The 27,633-nt window shown below is 42.8% G+C and overlaps 1 protein-coding gene across 3 annotated transcripts in view; it reads left to right on the plus strand.

Moving 5' to 3' along the window:
• The window catches only part of ETV6 (ETS variant transcription factor 6), a 214,235-nt gene that overhangs the window by 141,067 nt on the left and 45,535 nt on the right, over positions 1–27,633 (plus strand). For all 3 annotated transcript variants that reach the window (XM_039876364.1, XM_039876365.1, XM_039876366.1), the window contains one exon: positions 24,519–24,683. In XM_039876364.1, coding sequence (XP_039732298.1) covers positions 24,519–24,683 — 165 coding nt within the window. The remainder of the gene's footprint in view (positions 1–24,518; positions 24,684–27,633) is intronic.

Consider the following 27,633-nt stretch of genomic DNA (forward strand, 5'->3'; position numbering starts at 1 on the left):
AGTGTTCTTTCACAGCAACCACAAAACCACGCTTTCTCTATTAAGTACACATTCTCGACTCTAACAAAAGGCTTCTGTGAGCCTGAAAGCAGCAGGGGAGAGTACAACGTGAGGGACGGAAGATTTAAAGGGTTTCATTTCTTCATCGCTGGGGACTGTATTGTGTTTGAATGCAGCTTGGAATCTGCTTCCCCACCACACGGGGAAATAGAAATCTGCCCTAAAGCTGCACAGGGACCCCAGTGGGTCTTTATCCTCATAGCGTAGTGATTTCCTGCCACCCGAGCCAGCGAGCAAGCGGCAGGGCTCCCCGACATCAGGAGGCCCCAGGAAGCCTGACTGGGAGCCTGTGGGTACGGGGCTCTGCGTTCGCCAGTGTGACCTGCTTCCTTTTGCTGAGCGGCCCCTCAGCTAGGCCCGCAGGCCCCAGTCAGAGCCCACGGCCATGGGTAACCTGCGCTCTCTCGGGGTGCGGAGTCTATTGTTTCAGAAGAGATACAGGAAGTCATTAATACATCCTCCCCAATTGGGAAGAATTAAATTCTAAAGAGAAAGTAATAGGTATTGAAGAGAACGTCTCCTCCCCTCACAGTTCACCCCTGAAGGCACACCATCCTGCTGCCCTGCATTTGACAGAAACCTGCTTTCCTGCCTGATAGTGCCAGGCACTGTCAGCCGTGGGCCTGGCTGTGCTGCCAAGCTCTTGCTTTTTCAGTAGCAGAGTTAATGTGGCCATGACTCAGAATTATGGGACCCCAGATGCTAAGGAAGTGAACTAACTTCTTTTGGGCTCACAGTGGACTCATAGGCAACAGAATAGGTTTCATGTTCTAATGAAACAGTGCAGAAACTCTGTCCTTGGTGGATAAATGGTGTGTGCTGTGACCCTGACTCTCTCCCTCTCTCTATTCCCCTCCCTCCCTCTCTCCTTTATTGCCTCTTTCTTCCATCCTTCCCTCCATCCTTCTTTCCTTTTTCCTTTCTTCCTCTTTTTCTCTTCCTTTCTTTCTCTCTCCCTCCCTCTTCTCTCGCCTTTCTTATCTAAGAACCATACTCCCAGCTCCAATTCCTTTAAGCAAAGGGTCCTTCTGAACATGGCCTTGAAAAGATTTCTTCTTGTGACATGCCCCTCCAGAGTTGCTTGTCATTCCTCGGATTTAGGAAAGGCTGGAGATATCTTCCACTCCATTTAAGAAGAGCCTGTATAGTTGAGGCATAGGGCCTTGGGCACAGGATTAAGAACAACAATGATGCAAAGAAATGCACCTGCAAAATAAAAATGATGAAGAACAGCTTACAACCACATAGCATTATTCTTCCAAGGAGTATAAAGCACTTCCTTGTAAATTCTGCCCTATTCTCACGGAGCATGAATTATTTCCTAGAAATGATTTAGGCTCTTTTGGAAAATGCATTGATTCTCTTAACCATCATGATCCCAGTTACAGTAAAACCCCTATTATCTGATTTTCTGTGAATTTTAAAGCTATTATTAACTGGCACATTATCTATTTCACCAGTACAATGACAGCTGATGTTTATAATGGTGACCCTGGACTTCTGTAAGATCCTGAATTACCCACTCAGGAATCAAAAAAAGATTAAATTGGATTCAATAGAGGTTTTTAATGTTGTGTCTATTTTATTATATTTAAATCCTTTTTAGAGAAGTCCAAGTGTATGTCCACCATGATTTTCCAGGGCACTACCAATTTAAATGTTTTGTTGTTGTTGTTCTTGGCATTGTAAAACAATAATTTCAATATTTGGTTCCAAACTCAAATACAGAGATTAAATCTCAAACATGAATGGGACACAACATTTCTTTTTTGGAGCAGATACAGCAGATGTGAAATATCCTAATATGATCACCAAAGTATGGGACACATCATCACCCCAGGCACTCCCCACTGTTACTCTTTCAGATCTTAGCCCAACGTTACGTAGCTTTCTGGGTCGTGCCAGGGTTTGACACCATCGTTCAGAGACAGACAGTAGTTTAGCATTCACCTCACATGGCTCAGGTCGATGGCTCTCCTTCTTGAGCTCTGCCACTCTCTCTCAGGCTTTGTGAGATGTGCTTTGTATCATTTTCCTGGAAGGAAACCTTATAGAAAACTAAAGAATGCACAATGAGGAGACTTTAACCAAGAAATTAGAATTTCGTAAGCATCTAGGAAAGGAGTTAAGACAAAATGCACCCAGGGCAAGAAATGTGAGCATGATGCCCCCTCCCCGACTGCCTCTGCCTTGCATCAAGCTCTTCTCTAGGAAGCGTGGTGCACACTGCCTTCCAGGGGAGCCATGGTCCAGAGGCAGGGACCTCAGTGCTGCTTCTGCAGGTTAAGCTCAGAAAGCCAGGAGCCGGAGCCCAACAAGAGCTAAAGAAAAAGGAAACAGAGGACCTAAAACAACAGATAAGGACATATTCCACTCTTCTATGGTCCATCACACACTGGGCTGGAGAAGTCAAAGCTTACCAAAAATCAGATGTCTACTTATCAGTCAGTGGATGTCTACTTATCAATCAGGGTAGTGATTGCTTCATTTGATCTCGCAGCAGTGCTGTGAGGTGGGCATGATAGAAATAGTTACTCCCACATTACAGATGAGAAAACAGGCTCAAAGACAGTGAGTGCTTTGGCTAAGTCCTCTCCAAACAAGGCAGGCGACAAAACCAGGACTAAAGCACAAGGTTTCTAGTTCCTTATGCATTCATTCCCTGATGGAATGTGGTGACCCCTTAAGGTGACTGGTCCCCCATGGCCCTGTTGTAAGCAGGTAGATGAGTATGGAGAGGACCTTACAGGACACTGACCCACAAGGCCACCTTTACTTCCAGAATTCAGTTAGGGGAACCCTGGACCAAGAGCCAGAAGACCTCCATTCTAATCCCAGCCCTGCCTCAAACTAGTTGAACAATGTTGAGCAAGCCATTTAGCCTCCTTTCTTTCTGGTTGCTCAGCTGGAAATAAGAACAGTAAGGTTTGCACCACTGACCCACCTGGCTGTTGTGAAGGCCAAGTGAGATAAAGTACTTGAAAGCCCTGTGTTGCCAGATATAGGATCATGTCTCCATTTCCCGTGCTTTGGCTCAAAAGAAAAAGACATCTAGGCGACACTGCAAATAAATTAATTTGGGGGGCAGAGAACACTATGTTAGGTATAGTGGAAATACCTGGAACCTGAGATCGTAGAGTTTGAAACTCAAAAAAGATGCAAAAGGAAATTCCATTGCTTTTTTGGAGGGGAGGGGCACTATTCACCACCCCTGAGGATGACATGTCCAGTCCTTCCTGGGATGGCAGAATATGAAAAGACACCACAAAGAAGGTGACCCCTGAGGAATCTTAGCATATTTTACAGCATGCATGGTTCACCAGACAGAAAACAGAAGCAGCCTATCCCAGGCAGAGGGGGCGGCCTGTGCAAAGGCTAGAGAACACAATGCCTCTGGGAATTGCAAGCATGTCCGTGTGGTTGGAGCCAGGTCAGCCAGAGGGCGGCATGGCGAGTTAGGCAGGAGGCCCTGGGAAGCTTCTGAAAATGGTTAAGCAAAGCAGTTGCATAGCTTTATGTTTTAAAAAGATCACTGCCTCAAACTCGGTGCTCAGCTACCTCACCCTTTTAGTTTTTATTAGAGAGCGGAGAGGTCTCAAATTTTGAAGAGACTAGTGAGCAGGCAATCAGAAATCGTCCTGGCCTCCCTATCACCTTCCTCCTTGTGCCTGCAGTCAGCCATCTTTCTCGGTCTAAGCCAAGGGGTGGTGGGGCACACACAGCCGGGGGCTGAGTAATAAAGGGCTGGAGTTGGCTAGAGGGTCCACACTACCGTTGACAATTTGATAGCACTAAGTCACTCAAATTAAACTGTCCTTTTTTTTTTTGATATTTCAATGTAGCAAATGGAAACTTTGACCAGCCGCCAATTTCTTTCCATCCTTCCATTGGACTCACAGCCCACTTGGAATTCAGATGTTCGAAGTCCTAAGCCAGCAATAGTATGTGCCATTACCGTCCTCAGAGTGGGTGGAGGGGCTGTCCTCTTCAGCCTTTAGAACTATCTAGTGATGTGCTGTGACATTGGGGGCCTTAGAGATCTGAACTTTGGAGTCAGACAGACTGGGCTGTGAGTGTTCGTTCCACCGTTATAGACCCAGGATCTTCACCGTTATAGACCCCTCTGCCCCTGTCTGCTTTTCTCAGCTGGAAAATGAGAACAGTAATCTCCACCTGCCAGAGCTTTTGTGAGGATCAAACAGATAGTATCTTCAAAGGACCAGGTATATAGTAAAGTCTCAATTTATGTTTTTCCTTCAAATGCCAGAAGTTAATATTCTTTCAGTAATTATTCTCTTAGAAGCAAACAAGAGACCCTGTGTGTGTGATGCTTCTACATCTGCTGTACTGTTTTATGGAAACTGAAGAAATAGGAGTTAATGGTGAAGTATATCAGAAAGGAAAATGTCTCTAAAATGCCAAACAATGAAAACATAGAAAAGAAGAAGAGCCAATAAATAAGTCACGTGATGGGGGGGTCAAAATGTCGTACATACTGGTCTAATATTGTAACTCCAAGGACCAATCCCCACTGATAAGCTCAATGCCTGCTCAACCAATAATGTGTTTTTTGAGCCAGAAAGACAACACTTACAGGGTACATTCAGTTGTAATGCACAAATCGTTATTACTTGATTACTTGTCAAGAAATCTTCTTGCTCATTCCGTGGCTGTAAACAGCACACCTTGGCCTGCCACGCTGCCAGCTCAAGGGCATAAACACCACCAAGGTGTGTTCCATAGTGGGACGCCAAGTCAAACACAAATAGGCTTACATCCGGGGCTTATTACCTAGTGGGGGGAAAGGTTTAGGCATGGATAAATCAAATTTAACACGGCTCCTGGAAATTCTATATCCAGCTTCGGAGTCCTCCAGAAGCAAGAAGATAGGAAGAAAGAAGGCTTCATGGAAAGAGTGACTTTAGTTCCAGGCCTTGAAGGAGGGTTGAGTTTCAGCAGGCAAAGGTGGAGGAAAAGCATAGTCCGGTGAGAATTAGCAAGCTAGTGAGCAAAGGCATCCTGGGAGTGCCCGGACCAGGGCTGGCATAGGGAGTTTCAGGCAGAAAGTCTTAGGGGATCACAGGGGGTCAGGTTAGGGTATTGAATTCTTCTTTAAAAGAGTGATTGTATTTTGTATGCCTTCAGCGGGGAACCTTGCAGGTTATTAACCAAAGGAGCAGTGAGAATGATTCTTAAGGAAGATTTCTCTGGGAACACTGTATTCTCACTGAATAGTTTTTGCGGTTTAGATTTTATACCAGGTACAGTGTGGAGCTTGGTATCTCTGAGCCTACAGTCTGCATTTCCATAAGAGAATTAGTTGGTTTTTGCTGTGTTCACTATATATCTCTCAGCTGTACACTGCTCTTCAGGCCTTGGAGCCTCTAACCAGCATCCTTCTATTCCCTGTAGCTGTTACCGTGGTTGGGCGCCATGTTTTCTAATCTGCCACCCCACCCCTTCCTCCTCCACCCCACCCCTTCCTCCTTCACAGGCATCAGTCAGCACTCTCAGTTTACCTGCATACTTGCCCAAGCCCACTGCCCCCTCCAGCCACAGTGCAAGAGGTCTTTCCTGCGCTGCACATGGGACCCTATCCCTGAGCCCAGGCTCCTGTACCCCAGCCTCCCAGATTGGTTATCTCCCTGCTTCTCGACACTCAGCTTCTTTTTCATTTGCACATAGTTCCTTCCACCTTAAAAGAAAACTGCCTGGATTCTACATCCTTCATGACCACCTCATCTCTTTTTTCCTTCACAGCCAAGTTTTTGAAAGAGTTATCCACACAAACCTCTCATTTTCTCACCTCACATTAATGAATCGACCCGCCGTGATCTGGTTTCTACCCCCATCACACCTCCGTTCTGACTAGAATCACCGGATGCTCAATCCAGTGAACGTGACTTGCGCCTCCTTATCTTGACTATAGCACGTGACGTGTCCCACTACTTCCTGAGACTCACTCTGTCCTGACTTGCAAGATAGCACTCTCCCGTGGTTTGTCTCCTGCTGCCCCATCCCTCAAAGGTGTACCTTTTTTAAACGGCTTGCTTCTTAAACGTTTCCCTTAAATCTCATCTCCATTGGCTTCAACAATCACCAGTATGATGATGACTCCCAAATATCTTTTCTATCTAGCCTAGATCTTTCTTTTAAATACCAGATGCATGTATACAATTGCCCCTTCACCTAGCTCTCTCATACTCACTTCATCTTAAACAAAACCGAATGTATTTTCTCCTCAGCAGTCCTCTGTGTGTGGGATGGATGGGCACCACCATCTAGTTATCTAGTTGCAGGAATTTTGTTATTGACTACTCTCTCTGTGTTGAGTTAATCTCCAAGTTTTGTCTCTGCTACCTCTATAATTCTTGAGCTCCTCCTTTCCCCCAGTCCTTCTGCGTTAGGTCGGGCTAACAATATCTGTCATCTCTATTTCTACAACAGCCTTCTCACTGATCTCCTTGTACCAGTCTTGCCCTGTTCTAATTATTTCTCCACTCTGCAGCTGGAGCGACCCTTCCAAAAACAATAACTGATTGTGTACTCCCTTGTTTAAAATTGTTCAGTGATTCCAAGGAGCCGTAGGATAAAGTCTGAACTCCTTACTGTAAGCAAACAAGGCCCTTCATAACAATGGCTAACATTTATCAAGTGCTAAATCTATGCCGGCCATTGTTCTAAGTGCTAGCACATGTCTCGACATACCGAACGCTCATAACTCCCTGATGTAGCTCCTGTCACTATCTCAATTTTACCGTTGAGGAAACTAAGGCACAGGAAGGTAAGTACCTTGCCTTAGATCTCACAGCTAGTAAGTAGGGGAGCCAAGGTTCAAACCCAGGAAGCCTGACTCGAGGGCCACACTCTTAACCATTGTGTTGTACCATCTCTCCTTCACAGGGCCTAGCTTCTCATTCATTCAAAACTATTTTTAAGTGCCTACCTACAATGTGTCAGAAACTGCTTGAAGCACTGGCGATAGAGGAATATCAGAACAGTTCCTTCACTGCTACCTTAGATTCTTGTAAATATCAAATATATTTAATTAGGACTCTACCTATAGAACCATAACAAAAGATTTTTGAAAGCATATTATACAGAAACTGGATGTCAAGATAAAATAACTTTAAGGATAATAAGAGTTGCTTCATTTAGATAGTTTTCCAGAGCATAAAAATTACATTTGATATTTTTTAAAATATGCATCTCCTTTCATCCTGTGAGTGGTAAATGCTAAGGGAAAAAATAAGAAAGTAGAAGGAGGAGTCAGAGAGCAAAAATTTGTAGTTTTCTATGAAATGTCTAGGGAAGACTTGAAGGAAGTGAGGATCTTTAGGAGAAGTATACTCCAGCTAAAGAAACAGCAAGTACAAAGGCCCCGAGGTAGGAATGTGACTGACATGTTTGAGAAATAGCGAGGAGATCAGTGTGGCTAGAGCAGAATGAGGGAGGGGAAGGACAGAAGGGGACAGGTTCAGACAGGAGTCAGATTATGTGGGGCCCAAAAGGTCATTTGAAGGACTTTGGCATTAGCTCTGAACGAGATGAGAAGCCACTGGGGAATTTTGAGCAAGGGAGAGACATCATGTAAATTATGAGCAGAGGAGTGGCTTTTTCAAATGGATCCCTCTGGCTGGTATGTTGAGAATAGACTTTCGGGGAACAAGGGTGGTAGCTGGGAAACCAGTTAGGGACCAATAATAGTAATCCAGGTGAGAGATGGTGGTGGCTGGAACTAAAGTGGTGGCAGCAGAGATGGTGAAAGTGGTCGGATTCTGGATACATTTGGAAGGTAGAGCCAATAGCATTTGCCTGCGAATTGGATGACTGCAAGGTGTGGGGCCTTGGCAATGAGTCGGCGTAGTCTAAGATGCGAAAGACCGGGTGATAGCAGGAGGGCCGTTTGGGCCATATTGAGTCTAACATGCCTATTAAGCATCAGAATGGAGCTGCTTTATCACTTCCTCTCCTCATTTAAACAGATGCTTATATGTGTCTCATTTTTGTCCTGCTGAACTACTCAAAGTTTCCCCAAATGGTTTTGCCCTTTCATGTGTCCAGGCCTTTGAATCTGCTGTTCCCTCTGTGGAGAAAGCTGTCTGTCATCCATCCTTCAGTTCAGAAAGTCTTTCCTGGTCCTTCACTAATGCACTGACTTGTCATTCTGTCTTTATGTTCCTTTCTTCCCTCCCAGACTTTAAAATCTGCACCCCATTCACCTTGATACACCCTGCACCTAATACAAGGTGCAGTGAATACTTGGCACGTACGCAGTTAGATGGATGGGTAAGTGGGTGAATGGATGGAGAGATAAACAGATGAGCTCTCAGCACTGTTAGACCAAACCGTGTTTTGATGGTAATGACGGGAATTCCCCTGGAACATCGCCAGGTGAGATGATCACCCCAGACTGAAATGAAAGAAACAGCAGATGTCAGGAAATTTTTGTGTTAATCCTGACATGAGTGTTAGAACACTCCAGCACAGGTCCCCCTTTCCCGCACACTCTCCCCATCTTCCTGTCCTGGTTCTGGCTCCTGGTCTTGTTAATCTCTAGCATCAGTGAACATACACCCTCTACTTTACACATCCAGGTCTGTAGGGGAAATTTTATTATAAAACCGGAAGAGTGTTTAACCTAATGACGTGCGGCAAGCTTGCTTTCCACAGACCTCCGGGTCTGCCAAAACGATCAGGCCTCGTTATTTAGGAAGCTGCCTCAGCCAGGCATTACTAATTTGGGCATTACTAATTCGGATGCCTATTCAGGCAAATGAGCAATGAATGTAAAGTGCTTTTGTCAGTGAATTGCAAGTGAAGAGAAGAGGGAGGAGTGAAGTAAAGGGAAGGTGAGAGAATGTTTGAGTTTTGCTTCATTTCCAGAAAGGACAGTCATTGCTTCCTGGAAGCTGCACTTGGCAACAGGAATGGGGAATGGGAAAGATTTATTCCCCTTTGCCAAGGCTCAATAATTCAGCTTGAGTATTTCAAATCAATACATTTCTTGCGAAGTTTCCAAGGGCTGCATTAAAAAGGCCATTTTTAAAAATTATCATGATGTGGCAGCATCCTCTGATGAGACTGGCGTGTCAAGGATGAGACAGGTCTTCCAAACAGACAAAACTCTAATGAGAAAGGAGGCTTTTAAAAGCAGGAAAGCTGAGTTAGAGCTGATAGCAAGACCTGTCGCACCTGCAGAGCCTCCGGCGGTGCACACCGCATCGCTCTGTGAGGCTCTTTCTGAGGTGAGCAGCCGATTCGCTCCTCCTCGAGCCGATGTGGGAAGTTGGTGACTAATACAGAATTCCAGATTTCTTAGAGCTACAATTTGTCAGTGAGCATGAGAAAGACTTGCAGGGAGAGAGCTCCATCATCTAGGATTACTGATATGTGTAGCATATCGGCTGAGTCACTCACTCACATTTTTGTGAATTTAAAAAAAAAATTGTGCAGTTCTGACTTCTGAAAGTCTTGACATTTTGTGATTGGAGCTGAGAAGACTGACTAAGGTTGGGTGTCTTTATCATTGTCATCCTTGCTGTTGTTTTAATTTCCACATAAGTTCCTTTCATTTGGAAGTTTTATCTTCACTAGAATAGTTCCTTAGTACTTTAAATAAGAGCAGACAGTTTTTCCCTCCCTTGACATCTGATGCCCATTGAAGCCCACGGCCATTTTATTCCCTGTCTTCCTTCTGGGTGCTGTGTCTGTGCCTTTGGACTCTTGTGTGTGAAAAGAGACCCCTCAGATTCCTTATCATACTTCTTTCTCTTACTGCCACAAAACCCAGCAACAGTTCACCAAGAGACACGAGAAGACGAGTGCTCTTTTATTATGAGACACCGTTGGGATGCTCTACTTGCAAATATGTAGTATTCTGGGATGCAGTTTGGGAAGATGGAGCGGCAGCGGCATCATTTGTAATCTCTTAGAATCCCCTGTTAAGAGCAGAGCAAATAAATAGCAAAACCAAAAAACCAGGAAAATGATAAAACTAGGTGACAGTATATCCCCCAAGATACATTGGGGCTTTTGATGGATATCAGAATAGGAAAAACCCCCAAATAGCCCAGAGGTATTCACTGGAAAGCTTGGAGTGTTGGTTTGAGAGGAGCAGCTGAAAGTGGAAATCTTTTTGCTGATTCCAAGAGCAACAAGTACAAGTGACCTACGACAAAGTTGAAAGGATCTAGAGCTCCCCAGTCTCTGTGAAGATCCTTAACTTAATTTCATCTGCAAAGATCTTTTTTCACGGCGTCAGGGATTATGACGTTGGCATATCTTTTTTTGTGTGGGGGGAGGGCACCGTTCAACCCTCTGCAGTCACTGAGATAGTAGGTGACAGAAACAGGATTTGGATTTTCTTTTATAATAAAGTAACTAAAGGAAAATTTTACTATTTCCAGCAAATTAACTATTCTTGCCAAAAAAAAAAAGTAGACATCATGCTTTCATAAACAGCAGGACAATAGGAGGTCAGCCCGCAGATCACCTGGAGACCTCACCCTGGCTCTCTCCACCCGGCCTCCGGGAAACGTTTGTGAATGAACATCACTGTGTCACCAGCGATGTGCCACTTAATCTGTTCATCTTTTTTTCAGACTCTCAACTCAAAGTTAAAAAAAAAAAAACCAGACATAGGCCTCTCTGACGAGCTCACATCACATCTATATTGTAGCACTCACACCTTTTCTAATGCAAACTGAAAACTCCTTTGAAGAGTCATAAACCATGAGCAGCTACAAGCCAACGTGAGCAGACTTTCTTTCCGTGCCTCTACCATTCTGCATCCGGGATGCTCAGGATCCCCCACCATTCTTAAAACGTGAGGGTTTTAACAAAGCTAAGGTGTGAACAAGTTCTGTTGATTTGGCATGTTCGCTTTGCTAGCTTCCCTTTCCACAGAAGTCTTCATGCCTTCATCCAAAGGAATGAATAATACAAAACTGCAGATGGTGTGACAGAGGCAAAGAGAAAGATATTGTGTGGCAAGGGAGGGAACTCCAGTCCCTCCGTCTCCCAGTGTCTGGAGTCTCAGACACTGAAATGGCCAGTGGTAAAGCACAAAACAGCATGTGTCATTGCCTCTAGCTGCGTGTCTGCTGCCCTAGAAGGGGGCACAGAGTTGTTTTGTTTTAATTTTCTTAATGCCAAGTGACCATCTTAAGCCCTGAAACCTGGAGACTAGCAACTTTAACCACTCCGACACCGGGGAATATAACTGGTGAGAAAAAAGTTACAACTTTTATAATGGATAAATCTCCGAAAGCCATTTCCCTGTGCATGTTTTCAGTGAAGAAGGAACAAGGGGCTGAGGAATGGAGAGAAGTCTGACGAACACAGGTACATGCACATGCACACACACAATTATCTTTAAATAGCAGTCGCTTCTCCAAGTTTGATTTTTTGTTTGTTTCGTGAGGCATTTGCAACACTGATAACATAAAGTGATTTCATCCTGCTTGTGTTGCCACAGCCATTCTGCCTCTGGTAATGCTGAATCGGTATCAATCAGGCAGCCTTGAAAAACAGCACCGAAAGGCAACCAATGGGGCCTTTGAAGACACTGGGAAACACTCGCCAAAGAGTGAAGGGCGAGGAGAAAGGGTGGGAGGCCTGTGGAATTCTTAAAAGAAGATGTTTTCCAGGAAAGCATTGTTTTACGGGTTAGGTTGCTTGAACCCCTGGCCACATCTGCCTTTTGGCCCCTGTATGTGTTTTCCGAGGTCCGCGTCTTAACTTTGCAAATGCTTCTTTCAGCCTCCCTTTTTCTGGCTCCTCCCCCCATGCACGCATGCCCTCCACCGCCAGGCTCCTGTTCACCTCATAGGATTCAGTGACGGTGGGAACTGTTTTTGTCCCGAGAAGAGGCAGCCTGCTTTTTAAACTTTCCTTGGAGGAAAGAGAACCCGGGAGGGAAGGGACCAGGCACAGTAGAAGCACACAAAGAAGAGCCTCTCCTATGCCAGTGACCGGACAGATCAGGCCCCGTCCAGAATGAGAATGAGTTCTACTCTTGTTACACTTCGCAAAGGAATGTCCCGTAGACTGTGGCAGGCACGAGAGATGATCCTGTGTGGTTAAAGGAGCAAGAGGGTAAAGAAAGGGTATCCATTCTTCTTTATTCAGACACCCATAGTAGATCATCTAGGTTTCGTGGATTCTGCAAATCCAACAAAATCGTTATATTCTCTTTACCCCATCCATTTCCACCGAGGGTTAAAAAACCTTCCTGCTCACTAAGTCTATTTGAAGAACATTTCAACTCTTAATATCTATTTTCCTATATTTTTTCCTTCTTAAATGTGGGCTTGTGTGCATAAATATCAGAAAATCTGAGAGTAAAATGTATCTTTCCACCCTGCGGTATGAGAAATTCTGCCCTTAACTGCCTCTTTCCTTTAAAAATTCGTCTTTCGATAGTGTCTCTCCTTGTGCAGCCCAGTTGCCTCACTGTTCATGAAGTGAGGTAATTTGCAGTGATTAACCTTCACTAATATGAGTAAAAACTTGCAATATGTTAGCAATGATTTTTAAAATACCTGAAGAAGGGACATTCCATATTCGAGGTCAGGTGTGTGCATTTTATAAGGAAATGACACCCAGAGTCAGCTTTCATCATTTAATTGTTCCCCTCAGCCCCCACTTTAGAGTGAGAGAAGGGCACCCTTTCTGCCTCTCTCTTCTCTTTTCCTCCCCTATGTATCAGGTGAAATGTGTTTGGATGTGTTTCTCTTCCCAAATCTAATTTGATTTTTGTATTATATCACTGGTGTATATTATGAGATCCATTAGCATACATGAGGCTAGGAAATTCTAAACCGATTCTCCAAGGGTGTGTAGATAAACTTGAGCTACTTCATAAACTTTGAAATTGCAAGTAAATATTGATGTGCACCTGCCTGTGCAATTCAAAAGAGGGTCAGTATCTCTCACTGAGTGCTCAGAGGGATCCGTTACCTCCAAAACTTAAGAAATACTGCCCTGAATCTCTCCCTGTCTGCATTCTTACTACACTCTCTTCATCATCTCTCTTTTCAATATAACTTTAGTTAAAATGTTGATATTTTGTTCATCATCAATTTATTGCATTTATTTTGATTTTGAAATAATGCATTAGCCTTCAGGTGCTGAGTTTTGGCACAACCTTAAATTTTGCACCTTAGGTGAAAGCCTCACTTGCCTCTGGGACTAGGGTCCCAGATCTGAGTGGGCTCCTAATCCGACATTCCTTCCTCCAGCCTCTCACCTATTCCATTCCTTTGTCTACATCTTCTTTGAGGCACTTTCCCCATCCACACACTGATGATGCCTATCCTCTCTTTAAAGCCTGTATCAGCCTCATAGTTCCTATAGGGTCCTTCACAAAGCTTATAAGAACCATGTTTTTGTAGGTGAGCGGCAGAAAGTATTTCAGTCTCCTGGAGACCTGTGACAAAGTACAACTAATCTGCTATCCCATCTATCCTACCCAGCCACCCAAAACTCACTGAGCATTTCCTGTGTATCGGGCACGGTCCTGTGTATCAGGCAGTCTTTAGATGGATTATCTCATTTAATACTTAAATTTGCTCTTGGAAAGTAAGTACTGTTCTTGGTCCCATTCTACTGTTGGGAAACTGAGGTTCAGAAATATAACTTACTCAAGGTCACTGTGTTAGTAGGCGGCAAGGCCAGTATTTGAATTCAGGACTATCTGTGTCCAAAACCCAAGTTTTTTATCTAAACTATTACATGCCTCTCACCATGTTGGGCTTGCTACACAAAAACAGAAATAAGAAGGAATCTTATCCGTGAGGGTGAGTAGCAGGCCCCAGGCCAGTTTCACTGTCGACAGGTTTGCTGATAAAAACCCCTTTGTGAATAAAACTGAGTGAAAGCCAGAAAAATCTAAGGAGTTGAATAGGACGTTGGATCTAAGCATGAACATACAGTATTCTCGCTTTTGAGGTTTTGGCCAAAAGACAAGGGTATAACATTCCAAACTCCACTTGGAAATGGAGTGCTAAGATACAGGGTAACCTTGGGGACAAAAATAGGAAATGTTTTGAAACTTCCAATTCCCTAGTAACAGAATTTGTATGTCAAAAGCAGTTTTGATTAAATAGCACATTCAAAGTTAGAGGCAGACCCAGAGGAATGAGAACGCTGGAGCTTGTCCGAGTACACCCAAGACCAGTGTGGGAGCCTGGAGGACACGACCTGGCCAGTGGGAAGGAAAGGGAGTCAGAAAAGGTCCCTGGAAAGTGCTCTGGGACAGCTTAAAGGGCTCTGATGATACCTTGTTTATTGTGGAGGGTTAATTTATTCTAAGGTAAACCCTGCCTTCTGCAACCGCTTTGCAGAGGTCAGAAGGGGCTCTCTGGGCACTGCTCACATTTCTGGATCTATAGCTAAACCAGGCCTGCCATGAGAAGTTGAGTTTTTGCTTTATTATTCCTAAATCCCTTGCATTTTTACAGTGGATTTTAGAATGCAAAAGGCTTTTATATCCATTATTTCCTTTGATCCAGAAGACGTTCCTTGGACTGATACGGAAAACCAGAAGCTACCATTCTTGTCCTGGGCCCATGTGACCTTGGGAAAGCCCCTTAACTGCCCTGAGCTTCAGATTTCTTCTGCAGATATAGTTGTGCCAGCCTTAGCTCTCTCCCAGAATAGTTGCTGGGATGACATGGTGAAGAACCACATGGATCCGAAGTGTCCTGCCCGATGAGAATGGTGTTGGCCGGTGATAGGGGTGGCAGCTGCAGGCTGCAGAGCTGGCCCACAGGTGGATTAGTCATACTGGGGATCTTGGGCTATACAGTCTGGCATTAGGTGTATCAAGCATGATGTAATAATCACTAAATAATCCACTTGTGCTACATTTTAACTCTTAACACATGTACCTAACAATTAGCAATTTTATTTCCCAGAAGGTAGAAGAAGTGATAAGGGGTGGTAGTAATTTGGCCTCAAGACTGACAAATAAGGAGGATTTGGTTGGCAAAGTAGAAATGATGGGAACTTTTGGTGAGAATGAAAATATCATCTGAGAATTAAGGAAGGGAAATGAAAAGTCTCATCAGATAGGTTTTCTTGACTCGAAGAAAGCACATTTTAAAAATTTAGAGATAAAGTACCTATGGTCCTGTGATCTGAAATGCTAAAACACAAGTCAAAAGAGTCAGAGTGCTTTTGAAAATGAAACTCTGACATGTCAACTGCACATGGCACTTACTGGAATAAGCAGGGGAAAGACAACCAAAGAATCTAATGAGGCTGCATTGGGGACATTCTCTAATGAGCTCAATTTTTAAATAGATTTCTTAAAATATAAAAGTAACACATGCTTAATGAGAATTGGAAGATAAAAACAAAAAGCAAACAGTAAACATCACATATAATTCTACTGAGTGACAGTTGCCATTAATATTTTTACATTTTATTATATTTTTCTGTGCATTGTTTGAGATTATAACATACATGTACACATGCTATTTGGTGTTTTTCCATATGAATAGTACTCTTTATAAGTATTGTTATCGGCTACATAATTTTCTGTCAGAGATGTTGTCCACAGTTTACTTAACTATTTCCTTATTGATGTTCCCAGTTTTCCACTGTTAAAAATGACACTGCAGTGAACATCTTTGTGCATGAATTTCTCTGTATCCTAAATCACTTATTTAAGGTAGATTCTGAGAAGTCAACATTTACAGGGCTCTTCAACTCTCACCAAGTTGTTTGCCAGAAAGATCATGACAATTTATCTTCCCACTGTTTTGCATACCGGTATAATGAGCTCAAATAACAGCAACTTCCTGAAAAGAAAAATATGATAAATTTTTAGATCTAGGTTGTTAAAACCAAGTGGTCTGAGAGCTATAGAAGATGCTTAGGGAAAAGAAAACGATAGATATTGAGGGGGCAGGGTAAGAATAAGCATGATGTCAGCGTGCAGATTGGATTGGACGCAGTGACACTGACAAATGGCAAAGAGAAAACAAAACTGTTCAACTTCTTTCTTTCTTCTCTGTCTTCCATCAAGGAGAATTATCGTCAGACTGAAACAGGTAGTACAAACATTGGCATAAGGGAATTGAAGCCCAAGATGGGCGAATTGATTGTTAAAGCAAATCTAAGTTGTTCTAAATAAATTCAAGGCCTTTAGCCCAGACAAATGGCATCCCAGAATAGAGAACTTACAAGGATGAAAGGTAGGCCACTGACAGTGATCCTTAAGGGTAATAGGAAATGGGAGAGGTACTGAAAGAAATAATATAAGCCACTGTTTACCTGATATTCAGAATAGTAAAGGAAAACAGTGTATGTACAGGCTGAAAACAGCTACCTGGTGTAACTTCCAGCTGCAATTCAGGAGAGATTTTCAAACATATATGTTACAGCACTTAGAAAAAAGTACCAGAGTATTTAGATGGATTGGTAATTGAGCACCTGTGTCCAAAAGGAGCCAATAATTTGATCAGTACCCGTCTGAAAAGAGGAGGCGAGTGTGTCACCAGAGTGCTCCCATCTCAGCCCTCACCTAATCAGCACTTTGTCAATAGCCTGTTGAGTTGACAGATGTTTATCAAAGCTGCAGATGACATGAAACTACAATGTATGGATAATACTAGAAATAGATCCAAATCCTAAGAGACTTCAGCAGGCTAGAATAATAGTGAAAAATAACAAGATGAAATCTAATATCGATCTACATACATTTTTACAGTTGGCTTCCCAATACCAGCTGTATAGGTGCAAGGTAGGGTGATTGTAAAAATGATAATGGTAATAACAGAAAAACAATAGCTAATATTTATTAAATGTTTGCTCTATGACAGATACTGTCTGTCCTGTGTGTTTTATATCATCATGATTTGTACCATCTTACTCTATATTAGCTTTATGTCATCTGTAGATTTGAAAAGCACGTTATCTATGACTCACTAGTACTTTTTTTTTTTATGGTGACCTTGGTTAACAAATCCAGTAAGTTTCAGGTGTACAATTTAACAGTAAGGCATATAGGTATATGTTGCATTGTGTACTAGTACTTCTTTCACAGGCTGAAAGTTGTCCCCATTTTTCAGTGGAGACAAGAGAGATACTGAGAGGTTAAGTAACTTGTCCAAGGTAACACAGCTGGGAAATAGAGTTTCCATGCTGGTACTTAGTGCCTGCATGCTTAAACACTGTGAAAGTTCACACAGTCACTGTAACTTTTTTATCTCTCTTTTTATTTATTTGTTTGTTTATTTATTTTTTCCCCTCTTTAATTCCTCGCCACCCCCACTTCCATCCCTGACCTACGGATGTTGCCGCTTCCCCTTAAGAACTCTGAAGGCGAGGCGTCTCCTTCCACATGCTCCCAGCATGCACTCAGGGCCTGGCACGCCTGGGGTATGGTCCGTGACTCCACCTGGGACACGAACCCAGGACCTTCTGCATGCAAAGCAGACATGCTAACCATTCCACTATGAAGCCATCCCTCTTTCTTCTATTTTTTTAAATCATGAATTTAATTCGACATCCTGCCAAAACACCAAATAACCTTAGGCAGAGAGATAGGTGGTTTAGAATACGACTTTGGGCCAAATCAGCTGGGTTCGAATGTTGGCTCTTCCACTTCCTGGCTATGTTACTTTGGCTGAGTTACTTAACATCCTGTGCTCCAGTGCTCTAATCTGTCAATGGGATAGTGATTGTTTACCCTGCCGAATTGCTGTGGAGACTAAATGAATGCTCTACCGAAAGCATGTAGAGAACATTGCCACCCAGGAAGTGCTTGTGTTCACCGTTATCAGGCTGCTTGAGAAGTGCTGTAGTGGGGTGCTAAGAGGTGGGACTGCAGAACCAGGCCAGCTGGGTTTTCACTCTGAGTACCACCATTCCTTCTATTGTGTGCAATAGTTTCCTCATCTGTAAAATGAGAGTAATAATTGTTGTAAGTGCTCAATAACTGTTGGCTATTACTATCAATAGAAGTATATTGTCTAGAGAAAGAAAGGTTCTAGTCCTGCTTCTGGTTCTTCGTTTAGGAATGGTAGCCAAATAGGGTCGCTGGAGAAGGCAGGCAGCTTGGTGAGGGTCTAAAAACTACAACAGAGAATTTATGTTTGGATCAATTAAGAACGTGTAATCCGAAGGCAAGATGACTAAGCAAGGAAGTGATAATTTTCCTCCCTTATGTCAAGGGTTATAGAATTGTTATGTGTCACTGACTCAAGTTATCACATGACATGAGATGTTAGGAGGCAGGGAACCTGGGGCAGCTTGATTGTGGTTCAGTCTCTTAACTTCTGCCTGTGTCAGTTTCCTAATAAGTAAGATGGGGTGCAGATTGGACTAGATCATCACTGAGGTGTCTTCTATCTTTTATGATTCTATGATTCTAAGCCAGGGGTCCCCAACCCTTAGGCTGTAGGCCAGTACCAGTACGTGGCCTGTTAGAAACCAGGCCACACAGCAGGAGGTGAGCTGCAGGCAAGCAAGCAAAGCTTCATCTGTATTTGCAGCCTCTCCCCAGCATTAACATCACCACCTGAGCTCCACCTCACATCATCAGGCATTAGATTCTCATAAGAGCACCTGTGTCTGGTGCCAAAAAGGTTGGGGACTGCTGCTTTAAACCATAGAATCTGTAGCAAATTCCTGTTTATACAGAAAGTTTGAGATAAAGGGTGTTTTTGATGAATGTATACCACAGCAAAAGAGCTTGAACTGAGTATTGTTCAAACCAGTAAAATCATCTAATAACTCTGAGCCCCTTATTTTGATAAACTGAAGTGAAAATACAACTGATTTCGCAGGGCTTTTGTGAGAATGCCATGAGGTAATACATATGAAAGCACCTTGTCAAAATGTTATGTTTATTATTGCCATAGCCAGGTTATAACTTTTCTATAACAAAATACTCTTAAGCACTAAACTCTGTTTAAAGTAACTTAATCTGTTTCCCATGATTCAAGAGATCATGAGGAAGTTACAAAATCTCAGGGTCATTGTTGTCAGTCAGCATGGAGTAGTTCTGTAGAAACAAGGTTTTTGCTGCTTGCATTCTTTGTTTTTTAAGTTTCAAAATAAATGGGAGCATATTGACTATATTAAATCCAGAAGGGAATAGAGATCATATACTCTAAGGCCTTCATTTTACAGATGAAATCAGTGAGCTAGGGAAACTGAGTGGCCTGCCCAGAATCACATGTTAATTAATGGCAGATCTGAGAGTAAAATCTGGGCTCCAAAGTCCCAGCACGCTTTTCATCGTTAGTTTAAACATAACTCAGAAAGTCTGAAATGAGGCTAAGAATGTACTAATAAACGTGGCTGCACCTTTGAACATGGAATCGAAGAAATACTAGAAGGAAGTTGAAGGGCCTGGGTATGTCATTGAGGGGTATAGCACCATGAACTTGACTTGACCCACTTAGATCAAAAGGGCAGTGGAATTCTAAGTAATTTTCTTAATCAGAGCAATTCATTTCTTCTGTACAAATTCATCTCAAGTATGCTCTGAAATTAATCGCCATTAAAAATGCCAGCCTTAGAACGGCTCTCACAGGCTTGTTATGTGCACAGAGAGTACCATTTCATAGGTGCAAAATATATGGTCTCTTTTTATTCTTTACCAATGACCATTAACAGCCATATTCTTCAACTTTGTTGAGTTAAAGGTGCAAGAGATAACTGTAAAGCAAGTTCTATGTTACACGTGCCTCCCTTATCTTGCCCATGTAGCTTCCGTTATGTGAGCAGCTGTGAACCATGTGAAGTCTCAAGACCAGTGCCTACTGTGCCAAGGTGCCAGGGAAGGCAGCACTTTATTCCTGGATGTGTTAAAAGCAGGCTTCCATCTCCACCCCCTTCTTCTTCATTTATAAATTGATTTTTTCAGGGATCTATGGATTTTATTTTCACTCTATTTTTAGCCTGTCGATAACTTGAGAATGCCTCCAAGGATGGGAAGGATCCAATTCACTTGGTCTTGTATGAATTCCTAATAGTGTGGAAAATCCACCTGAATCTGAATCGGATTGGGAAATGCATGGGTAAGCATAGTGTGTTGGATAAGAGCACAGACTCTGAAACCAGACTTGCCTGGGTTCGAATCTCAGCTCCTCTGGTTATGTGGCCATTTGACGTTGGGCAACTCCCTTAAATGCACTGGGCCTCGGTTCCCTAATCTGAAACAGTCTCATAGGTTTGCTATGAACATGTAATTAAATGAACTAATATTTATAAAGTGCTTAGAATAGTACTAGATGATAGAAGTGCTTAATAAAAGACTATTGAGTAAATTAAATGGCCCTAATTAGACCAGAGTTGGCTCTGGGTCCAAGGCTCTATTCCATCAGACTCCATAACTCCCAGGCCTCAGGCCCCTAGGCTTGAGGAAAGGGGGCATTTTTTTTCCTCGATTAGAATCGCAAAGCACATCCTATACCACAAACTTTTTATTCTATTAAACCAAAAAGGCAATAGCAGTGGGCCTTGACTTTGAACACCGAAGTTTATCAAGCCTCTTTCCAGCTCAGTGAATGTGTCTGCCATTTCTCTTTATGCTAATGGAAGAGCAGTGACTCTGATAAATTTATTGACTGGCCTCAAGCAGGTAGCTTGCTCTTTTGGGGTCACTTTTATAAAACTGCTAGGATCACCATGGTATTCCCTGGGCTGCCTGTGACTCGCTGGGTCCCTTTTGCACACAAGCCCAGAGCATTTGCTTAGGTTCCCGGCGAGGGGGTTTCCACGTGGTGGCTTTGCTTGCTGCAGGGGTTGCGCTGTGGGAGAGATTAATAGGAAGTGAAAAGAGAAACTGTTGTTCTTAACTGGCAGGGCTGTTTGGAGTGTGTGACTCTTCTTGTATTTAGGGAAAAGATTACTCATGACTATTTTCTTCCGTAGAATACAAAGAACCTCAAATTACTACTTGCATCCCCCACCCCCTTCTCACCCGCCTCCCTCCAGTGCCATGTATCCTCTGCAGAAACTTCAGCATTTTACTCTCATTTCCCCTCCCCAGCGGGATTCAGTTCTGTATTTGCTTTGGCACTCAAAAGTCCAGTAAGCTCCCCCATACTTTTTTCCTGTTTCTGAAGGTGCCTCTTCTACTCTGTGGCCCTTTCACTACCACGCACTTTCCTAGGCCAAGCTTGACTAGAACTTCACAGTTGTCCCCTCATGGCTGGCTGTGCTCATACTCCTCGTCCGAAGGAGAGGAAGGAAAAAGTCCCTGGTTACAAATCACTATGCTGTTCCCCTTCAAAGATGACAGTAATAGAAAGTAAATTTTAAAGTTTTTTTTACCAGTTAGAAAATTGAGATTTTGCTGAGCCATCCTCACGCCCACTCCTACCTCACCGTGATTCCAGATATGCATTTTCAAGGTCATTGTAAAGAATTGGGGTGCCCTGTATCCAATGACCATTTTTAATAGACATTGCTTTTTCTTTTTTTTTTTTTAATTTTTAGTTAAGTTTATTGGGGTAACATTGGTTAATACGATTATATAATTTTCAGGTGTACATTATCATTGAACATTGTATATTCTATTGTGTGTTTACCACCCAAAGTCCAGTTTCCTTCAGCTACTATATATTTGATCCCCTTTACCCACTTCACCTTCTCTCTAAATCCTATATTTGACCCCCTTTACCCTGTCTACCTCCCCGCTACTCCCCCACCCCACTAGTAACCACTACTCTATAGTCCTCTGGTAACTACTAGTCTATAGTCCATGTCCATGAGTCTCTGTTTGTCTTGCTCCTTTGTTGCGTTTAGGTTTATAGCCCGCATATAAGTGATATCATGTGATTTTCAACTTTTTCTGTCTGGCTTATTTCGCTTAGCATGATGATCTCGAGGTCCATGCATGTTGTCGCAAATGGCAGTATTTCATCTCTTCTTATGGCTGAGTAATATTCCATTGTACATATGTACCACAGCTTCTTTAGCCAGTCATCTATCTTAGGACACTTCAGTTGCTTCCATGTCCTGGCCACTGTGAATTATGCTGCTATGAACATCAGTGTGCTAAAATATTTTTGGATATGGATTTTCAAGTCTTAGGGGTAAATACCCAGTAGAGGGGTTATTGGATCATATGGTAGGTCAATTCTTAGTTTTTTGAAGAACCTCCATACTGTTTTCCATAGTGGCTATACCAATATGCAGTCCCACCAGCAGTGTATGAAGGTTCCTTTTTCTCCTCACCCTCTCCAACATTTGTTATTACTTGTCCTGTTGATTATAGCTATTCTAACAGGTGTGAGATGGTATCTCATTGTGGTTTTAATTTGCATTTCCCTAATAGCTAGCAATGTTGAGCATCTTTTATATATTTGTTGGCCATTTGTATGTCCGCTAGGGAGAAGTGTCTCTTCAGGTCCTGTGCTCATTTTTTGATTGGATCATTTGGGTTTTTTTGTTGTTATTGAGTTGTATGAGTTCTTTGTATATTTTAGATATTAGGCCCTTATCGGAGGTGTTGCTTGCAAATATATTTTCCATTTGGATGGTTGTCTCTTTACCTTGTTGACGATTTCTTTGGCCGGCATTGCTTCTTGCCCAGTTAAGAGTCAAAAAAAACCCTTAAATTCTTTAGTGGCCATTTTATTCTAAAGATCATAGAGCAGTAACATATTACACATTATTATTTTATAATGCCACTTTTTTCTTTCCATGTGAAAAAAAATTATAAAAACTTAAAAACCAAGGAGAATACTCTTAAATACCCATCTCTAATGATTCCAGTGCCCATAGTTCTTTGTTGGAGCCCTACACAATAGACCAGTTTCAAAGAGACATCCACAGAGTTCAAGGACGCCAACTACCATTCTTCAAAGCTAGACTTTGCAAAGGAGCCACCTGGAAAACAGTCATGCCCAGGGGCCCTGGATCTTCTCCAGGAGATCTGAGCCATTTTTCCCATGTCCAACAGGAAGGATGAGCAGCCCATCCAAGAAGACCAGACAGTTCTTTGTAATGCCTGAGTTAAGGATGACAGGTGATTCTTTCTAGGATCAAACTGAAGGATGCTTTCATAGCACACTCATCGAGTCTCCTTAGCAAGGTTAAGTAACTAAATAGAGAGACTGAGGCTCCTCTTAGCAAACACTACCTCCATTGTATTTGAACTATTAATTCACACAAGACCATTTTAGAGAATGAAGCTCTGTTGAGGATCTAGCTATTTCTAACCCATCAGTTCTCAAACATTTTGGTCTCGGGACTCCTTTTGAATCTTAAAAATTATTAAAGACCTCAGAGAGCTTTGCTTATATGGATTATAGCTATCTATAGTTACCATATTGGAAATTAAAACAATATAAAATATATATATTTGTAAGCTTACTGAAAAATAATAAGCTTAGCATATATTGGCATAAACAGATATTTATGAATATGTTTTCCAAAACAAAAAATGAGAAAAGCGACGTTTTACCTTTTCGCAAGTCTCTTTAATGTCTAGCTTCATGGAAGATAGTTAGATTTTCATATCTACTGCAATATTACATGTCGTGTAGCCTCCAGAAAATTGTACCGTATGCTCACGAAACTATGGGAGTGAAATAAGGCAAATAACCTCTTACTATTGTTGTAAAAAAGAGTTTTGACTTCATAGACACCCTGAGAAGGTCTTGAGAACCCCGAGGGCTCCCCAGATCACACTTTGAGAACCACTGTTCTAAAGCACTTAAACGATATCGAAGATTTCTCAAAATAGCAAAATGAAATAAAAATGTGGGCTCCCAGGCAGGCTATCAGACAGAGATTCAGCCAGAGCCACCCTCTCAGCCTGAGCTGCAGTCTTCCCTTTGACCCACTTCTGGTCCTAGTCAGAGTACAAATACCACCCGCACCAGAAAGTTCTGACAATAGCACGTAGAATAAAAAGGCAAGAGTTCTTTTTACCCTTACCTGGCCCTCTCATTCCCAGAGGCTAGCCTGATAGTTTCTCAAAGGCTGACTGAATTGCTCTTCCTGGAAGAAGTTCTAAGGAACACTTCATTATCTGGCTGCTCTGGAAAGTCGAGCCCAGCTCATGAACAGTCTCACTTCTAAAGGAGGCCGAGCTACAATCAGCTCTGAATTTAAGGTCCCCTCCAAATTATATTGACATTTGTCATGACTCCACGCCCCCTTGGGTGCATCAGGCCACCATGAACCTGTAATTTTAAGGCAAGCCTGGAGACAAGGAAAGACAGAGCTCTAAGTCTATGATCCCTTAAACACATAAAAGAGGATTTTTTTCTCATTTTGCCTCTAAATAAAAAGTTCATTTGATATCACGCCTTGGCACTTATGAAGCTTGAGTTTTAACCGAGGATTCAGAGTTGAACATAAGGGCTCTTCAGACGTGGAGACTCAATTTTGTTAACCATTCAGAAATCTTTCCCCTTTATTCCAACTGTCTCACTGACAAGACCCTTTTTCTCTTTTTTTCTGCCTTGCTCTCTCTCCAACAGGCTTGCAGCCCGTTTACTGGAGCAGGGATGACGTAGCCCAGTGGCTCAAGTGGGCTGAAAATGAGTTTTCTTTAAGGCCAATTGACAGCAACACGTTTGAAATGAATGGCAAAGCTCTCCTGCTGCTGACCAAAGAGGACTTTCGCTATCGATCTCCTCATTCAGGTGAGAGTCTGGACCCTTGAAACATGCTCAGCCTAGGAAATCTGTTATAGTCAGTGGTTGGTCTTTGCCACCGGTCATCCTGCCCCAAAAGCTGTCCACTGTAGGTCACCATCGGCACAAGGACGATAGCCTAGCTTAGCAGAGGAAAGATCCTGCTGGCATATGCCAGTTTGAGGGGAGAAGAGGAAGAATTTCCAGATCAAGGGGAATGTTTTAAGGTTTGGAGGAGTAACTCAGTATGGAACTACAGACACTAGAGCATAAGGGATATAGTTGTGACACCACATAAGGAAGAAAATTCATTCCAGCCCTTTCTCTCTACCTTGCCCCTGAGTCTGAAGACTTAAAAGAGATGCGTGAGAGTGAGTGTTGGTTGTGAACTGCTCAGTTAATAACAGAGACAGGAGAGGAAGGAAAATGAGCCCTGCTGATGCAGCTAGAGTAAAAAGGAAAGAAGAAACGAGGGCACAGGAGGTAAGGACTGGGAAAGGTGGAGATCCTAGAAGCCAAGGGAAATAAGCTCCAAGGGCCTTGGGCGACTTCCTTTGGAAGTACGGAATTTTCTTTGAAGTAATACATCCTGTAGCTCGTAGAAACCCTGAACAATTCAGGTAGAAGTTCCTCAGGCTCATCTAACTAGGAAGACGTGTCAAATGAGAGCTCCGAAGACCAGAGGGAAGATTTAATTCCATAAGGAGTGTTTGTATCTGCAAAGCCTATTAAGGATGTAGACAAGACTTTAAATATACTTTCCAATTTCATATCTTAAACTTTATGGATATTTAGCAGGTAGCTATTTGGAAACTCCATATATCACAGGAAAACTTTGGTCTTGGGTTTATGCCTCTTGAAGAGCTACTTATTCAAGTAGCAGTGGGCCCTCCTTCTGTCGAGTCTCATGTGGTTCCCCAGCTTTGATGTAACTTGTCTGGCGGAGACCTTTTTTTCCTTGACCAAAGGCAATGGTCCTGCAGAAGGTCTTGGCATCGTCCCCAACGCCGTTCAACCCGTTTTTACTCCTGGAAGCCTGCCAAAAGCTAATAAACTAACCGTCATGAGGAAATGTCCCCCAACACAGGGAGTGAGATAAGGATAGAGAACAGAATCTCCCCTGCTTTTCCCAATTGCAGCAGACCGTTTATATGAGGAAATGGTAAAGAGGAAGTTTCCCCCAGAAGTAAAGATGTTATTGAAACTTGAAAGCTTATATCTTTGAAAAACAGATCCGTTTTAAGATTTTATAAGGGATACAAACATACCTAAAACATTTTGTCTCGAATCATTGGGTTTTTTTCTGTAGTCTCAGAATAAGAAAACTCTAAAACAACCATGTAAATAAAATTAATGTAAAAGGAATCTAGGTAGTTTATGCAAAATAATTTAATGCAAAAATACTTCCATTTCTGTTCCAGTGGAAACTCAAAAGATATTACACTCAAAGAGACAAAATTACTGACTTAGAGGAAAAGAACTCTTAAGTCTTTTGTGTTCCCGGAAACCATTCATGTAAGGCAAACAAAGAAGTGTGTTTTCACTTGATTTGACTTAGACCTTGGGCAAGATTTCCTCCTCGAATCTTTGCAGATTCCCCCCTCGTCATATCTCAGGTGCGCCTTTTTATTGCTGGTTTATTTTTCTCTCCAGTGACCTCTGAACTTTACTTATGAAACTAGGTTCCCTCTGCTTAAAGCTGCTGGAAGCAAAGATATGCAAAAGCCTGTCAGTAGTTCCTTGCCACTATGTCAGGTCTTTGCCAGAGTGAGTATGTGGAAGACTGGACAGGATCCTGCTGTCCAGGTAGATAGGCAGGATTGCATTGAACCTAATGGCAACAGGAAGCTGAGGAAGGGAGAGAGCAGAACAGGATGGTCTCACGAAAGAAGGAATGGAATTAGTCTGCACCATGAAGGATGGGTAGAACTGAGTAGGCAGAGGAGAGAAGGGGAATATTCTGGGGAATTGGAGCAGCATTAGCCTAGTATATTTGAGTGACGGTGAGAAAACCCACCTGATGAATGAATGGAAAAGACAGAAGGCAGGAAGCCCAGTTAAGGCCAATGCACTAGTCTGGAAGTGAGGTGCTGTAAACCCCCAATTAAGTAGGGGCAGTAGAAATTCATTCTGTGAATATTCCCGGAGCACCCCATGCCGGTGGTGCAAACGTACAGGCTAAGGGAGTTGAGGGTTGGGAGAGGTAGCATCTAGCTGGATGGTCGAAGGAAGCTCAAGGGTGTTGGTAATGAAGCCGGATTTTGAAAGCCTTAAAAGATAAGCAGGAGGGAGGTAAGAAAAGATGTTAAGGAGGTATAGACCAGTTCGTGTGGAGGAAGAATTCAGAGATAAGGCTACACGGGGCTAGGTCTTCTGTTTGAAACCCTTCATCATCATTTATCACCCCTCCCTCACTTGTCTAATCACCTCTTCCTATTCCAAGTTCTGCTACTTTCTCCAGGAAAACTTTCCTGACTCCCATCCCTGCTGCCCTGATTCCACCCCACCTTCCTTTCCTCCACCTTCTCCACCTCAGTTTGGGTTGGATACTGTCCTCTCTTATCCCAGAGCTTTCTCTAATTCTGTCATGGCCCTTGTGACACACACACACGCACGCATGTGCACCCACAGTGTTATATGTGATTGTTTTCTATTCCATATCCCTCCTCTAGAGTGGAAAGTTCAGTTCGGGCAGGGGTCGTGTCCTGTTAAGCCACCATATCCCCAGCATCTAGCACAGTGCATGGCATCCACTCAGCACTAAATAAATATTGGTTGAATTATGACCCAATGTGAGAGGGCCTTAAAGCCCAGGTTAGGAAGTTTGGGTTTTATTTTGCAGATAATGAGAAACCACTGAAAGGTTTTGATCAGGAAAATGGTAGGATGGGAGCTCTCTCTTGAAAACAGACATTTACCATTGCTGCAGAGGGTGGATTCATCGGGCCACTAAAAGCAG

Source organism: Pteropus medius, unplaced genomic scaffold, assembly GCF_902729225.1.
Source record: "Pteropus medius unplaced genomic scaffold, Ma_sr-lr_union100, whole genome shotgun sequence".
NCBI lineage: Eukaryota > Metazoa > Chordata > Mammalia > Chiroptera > Pteropodidae > Pteropus > Pteropus medius.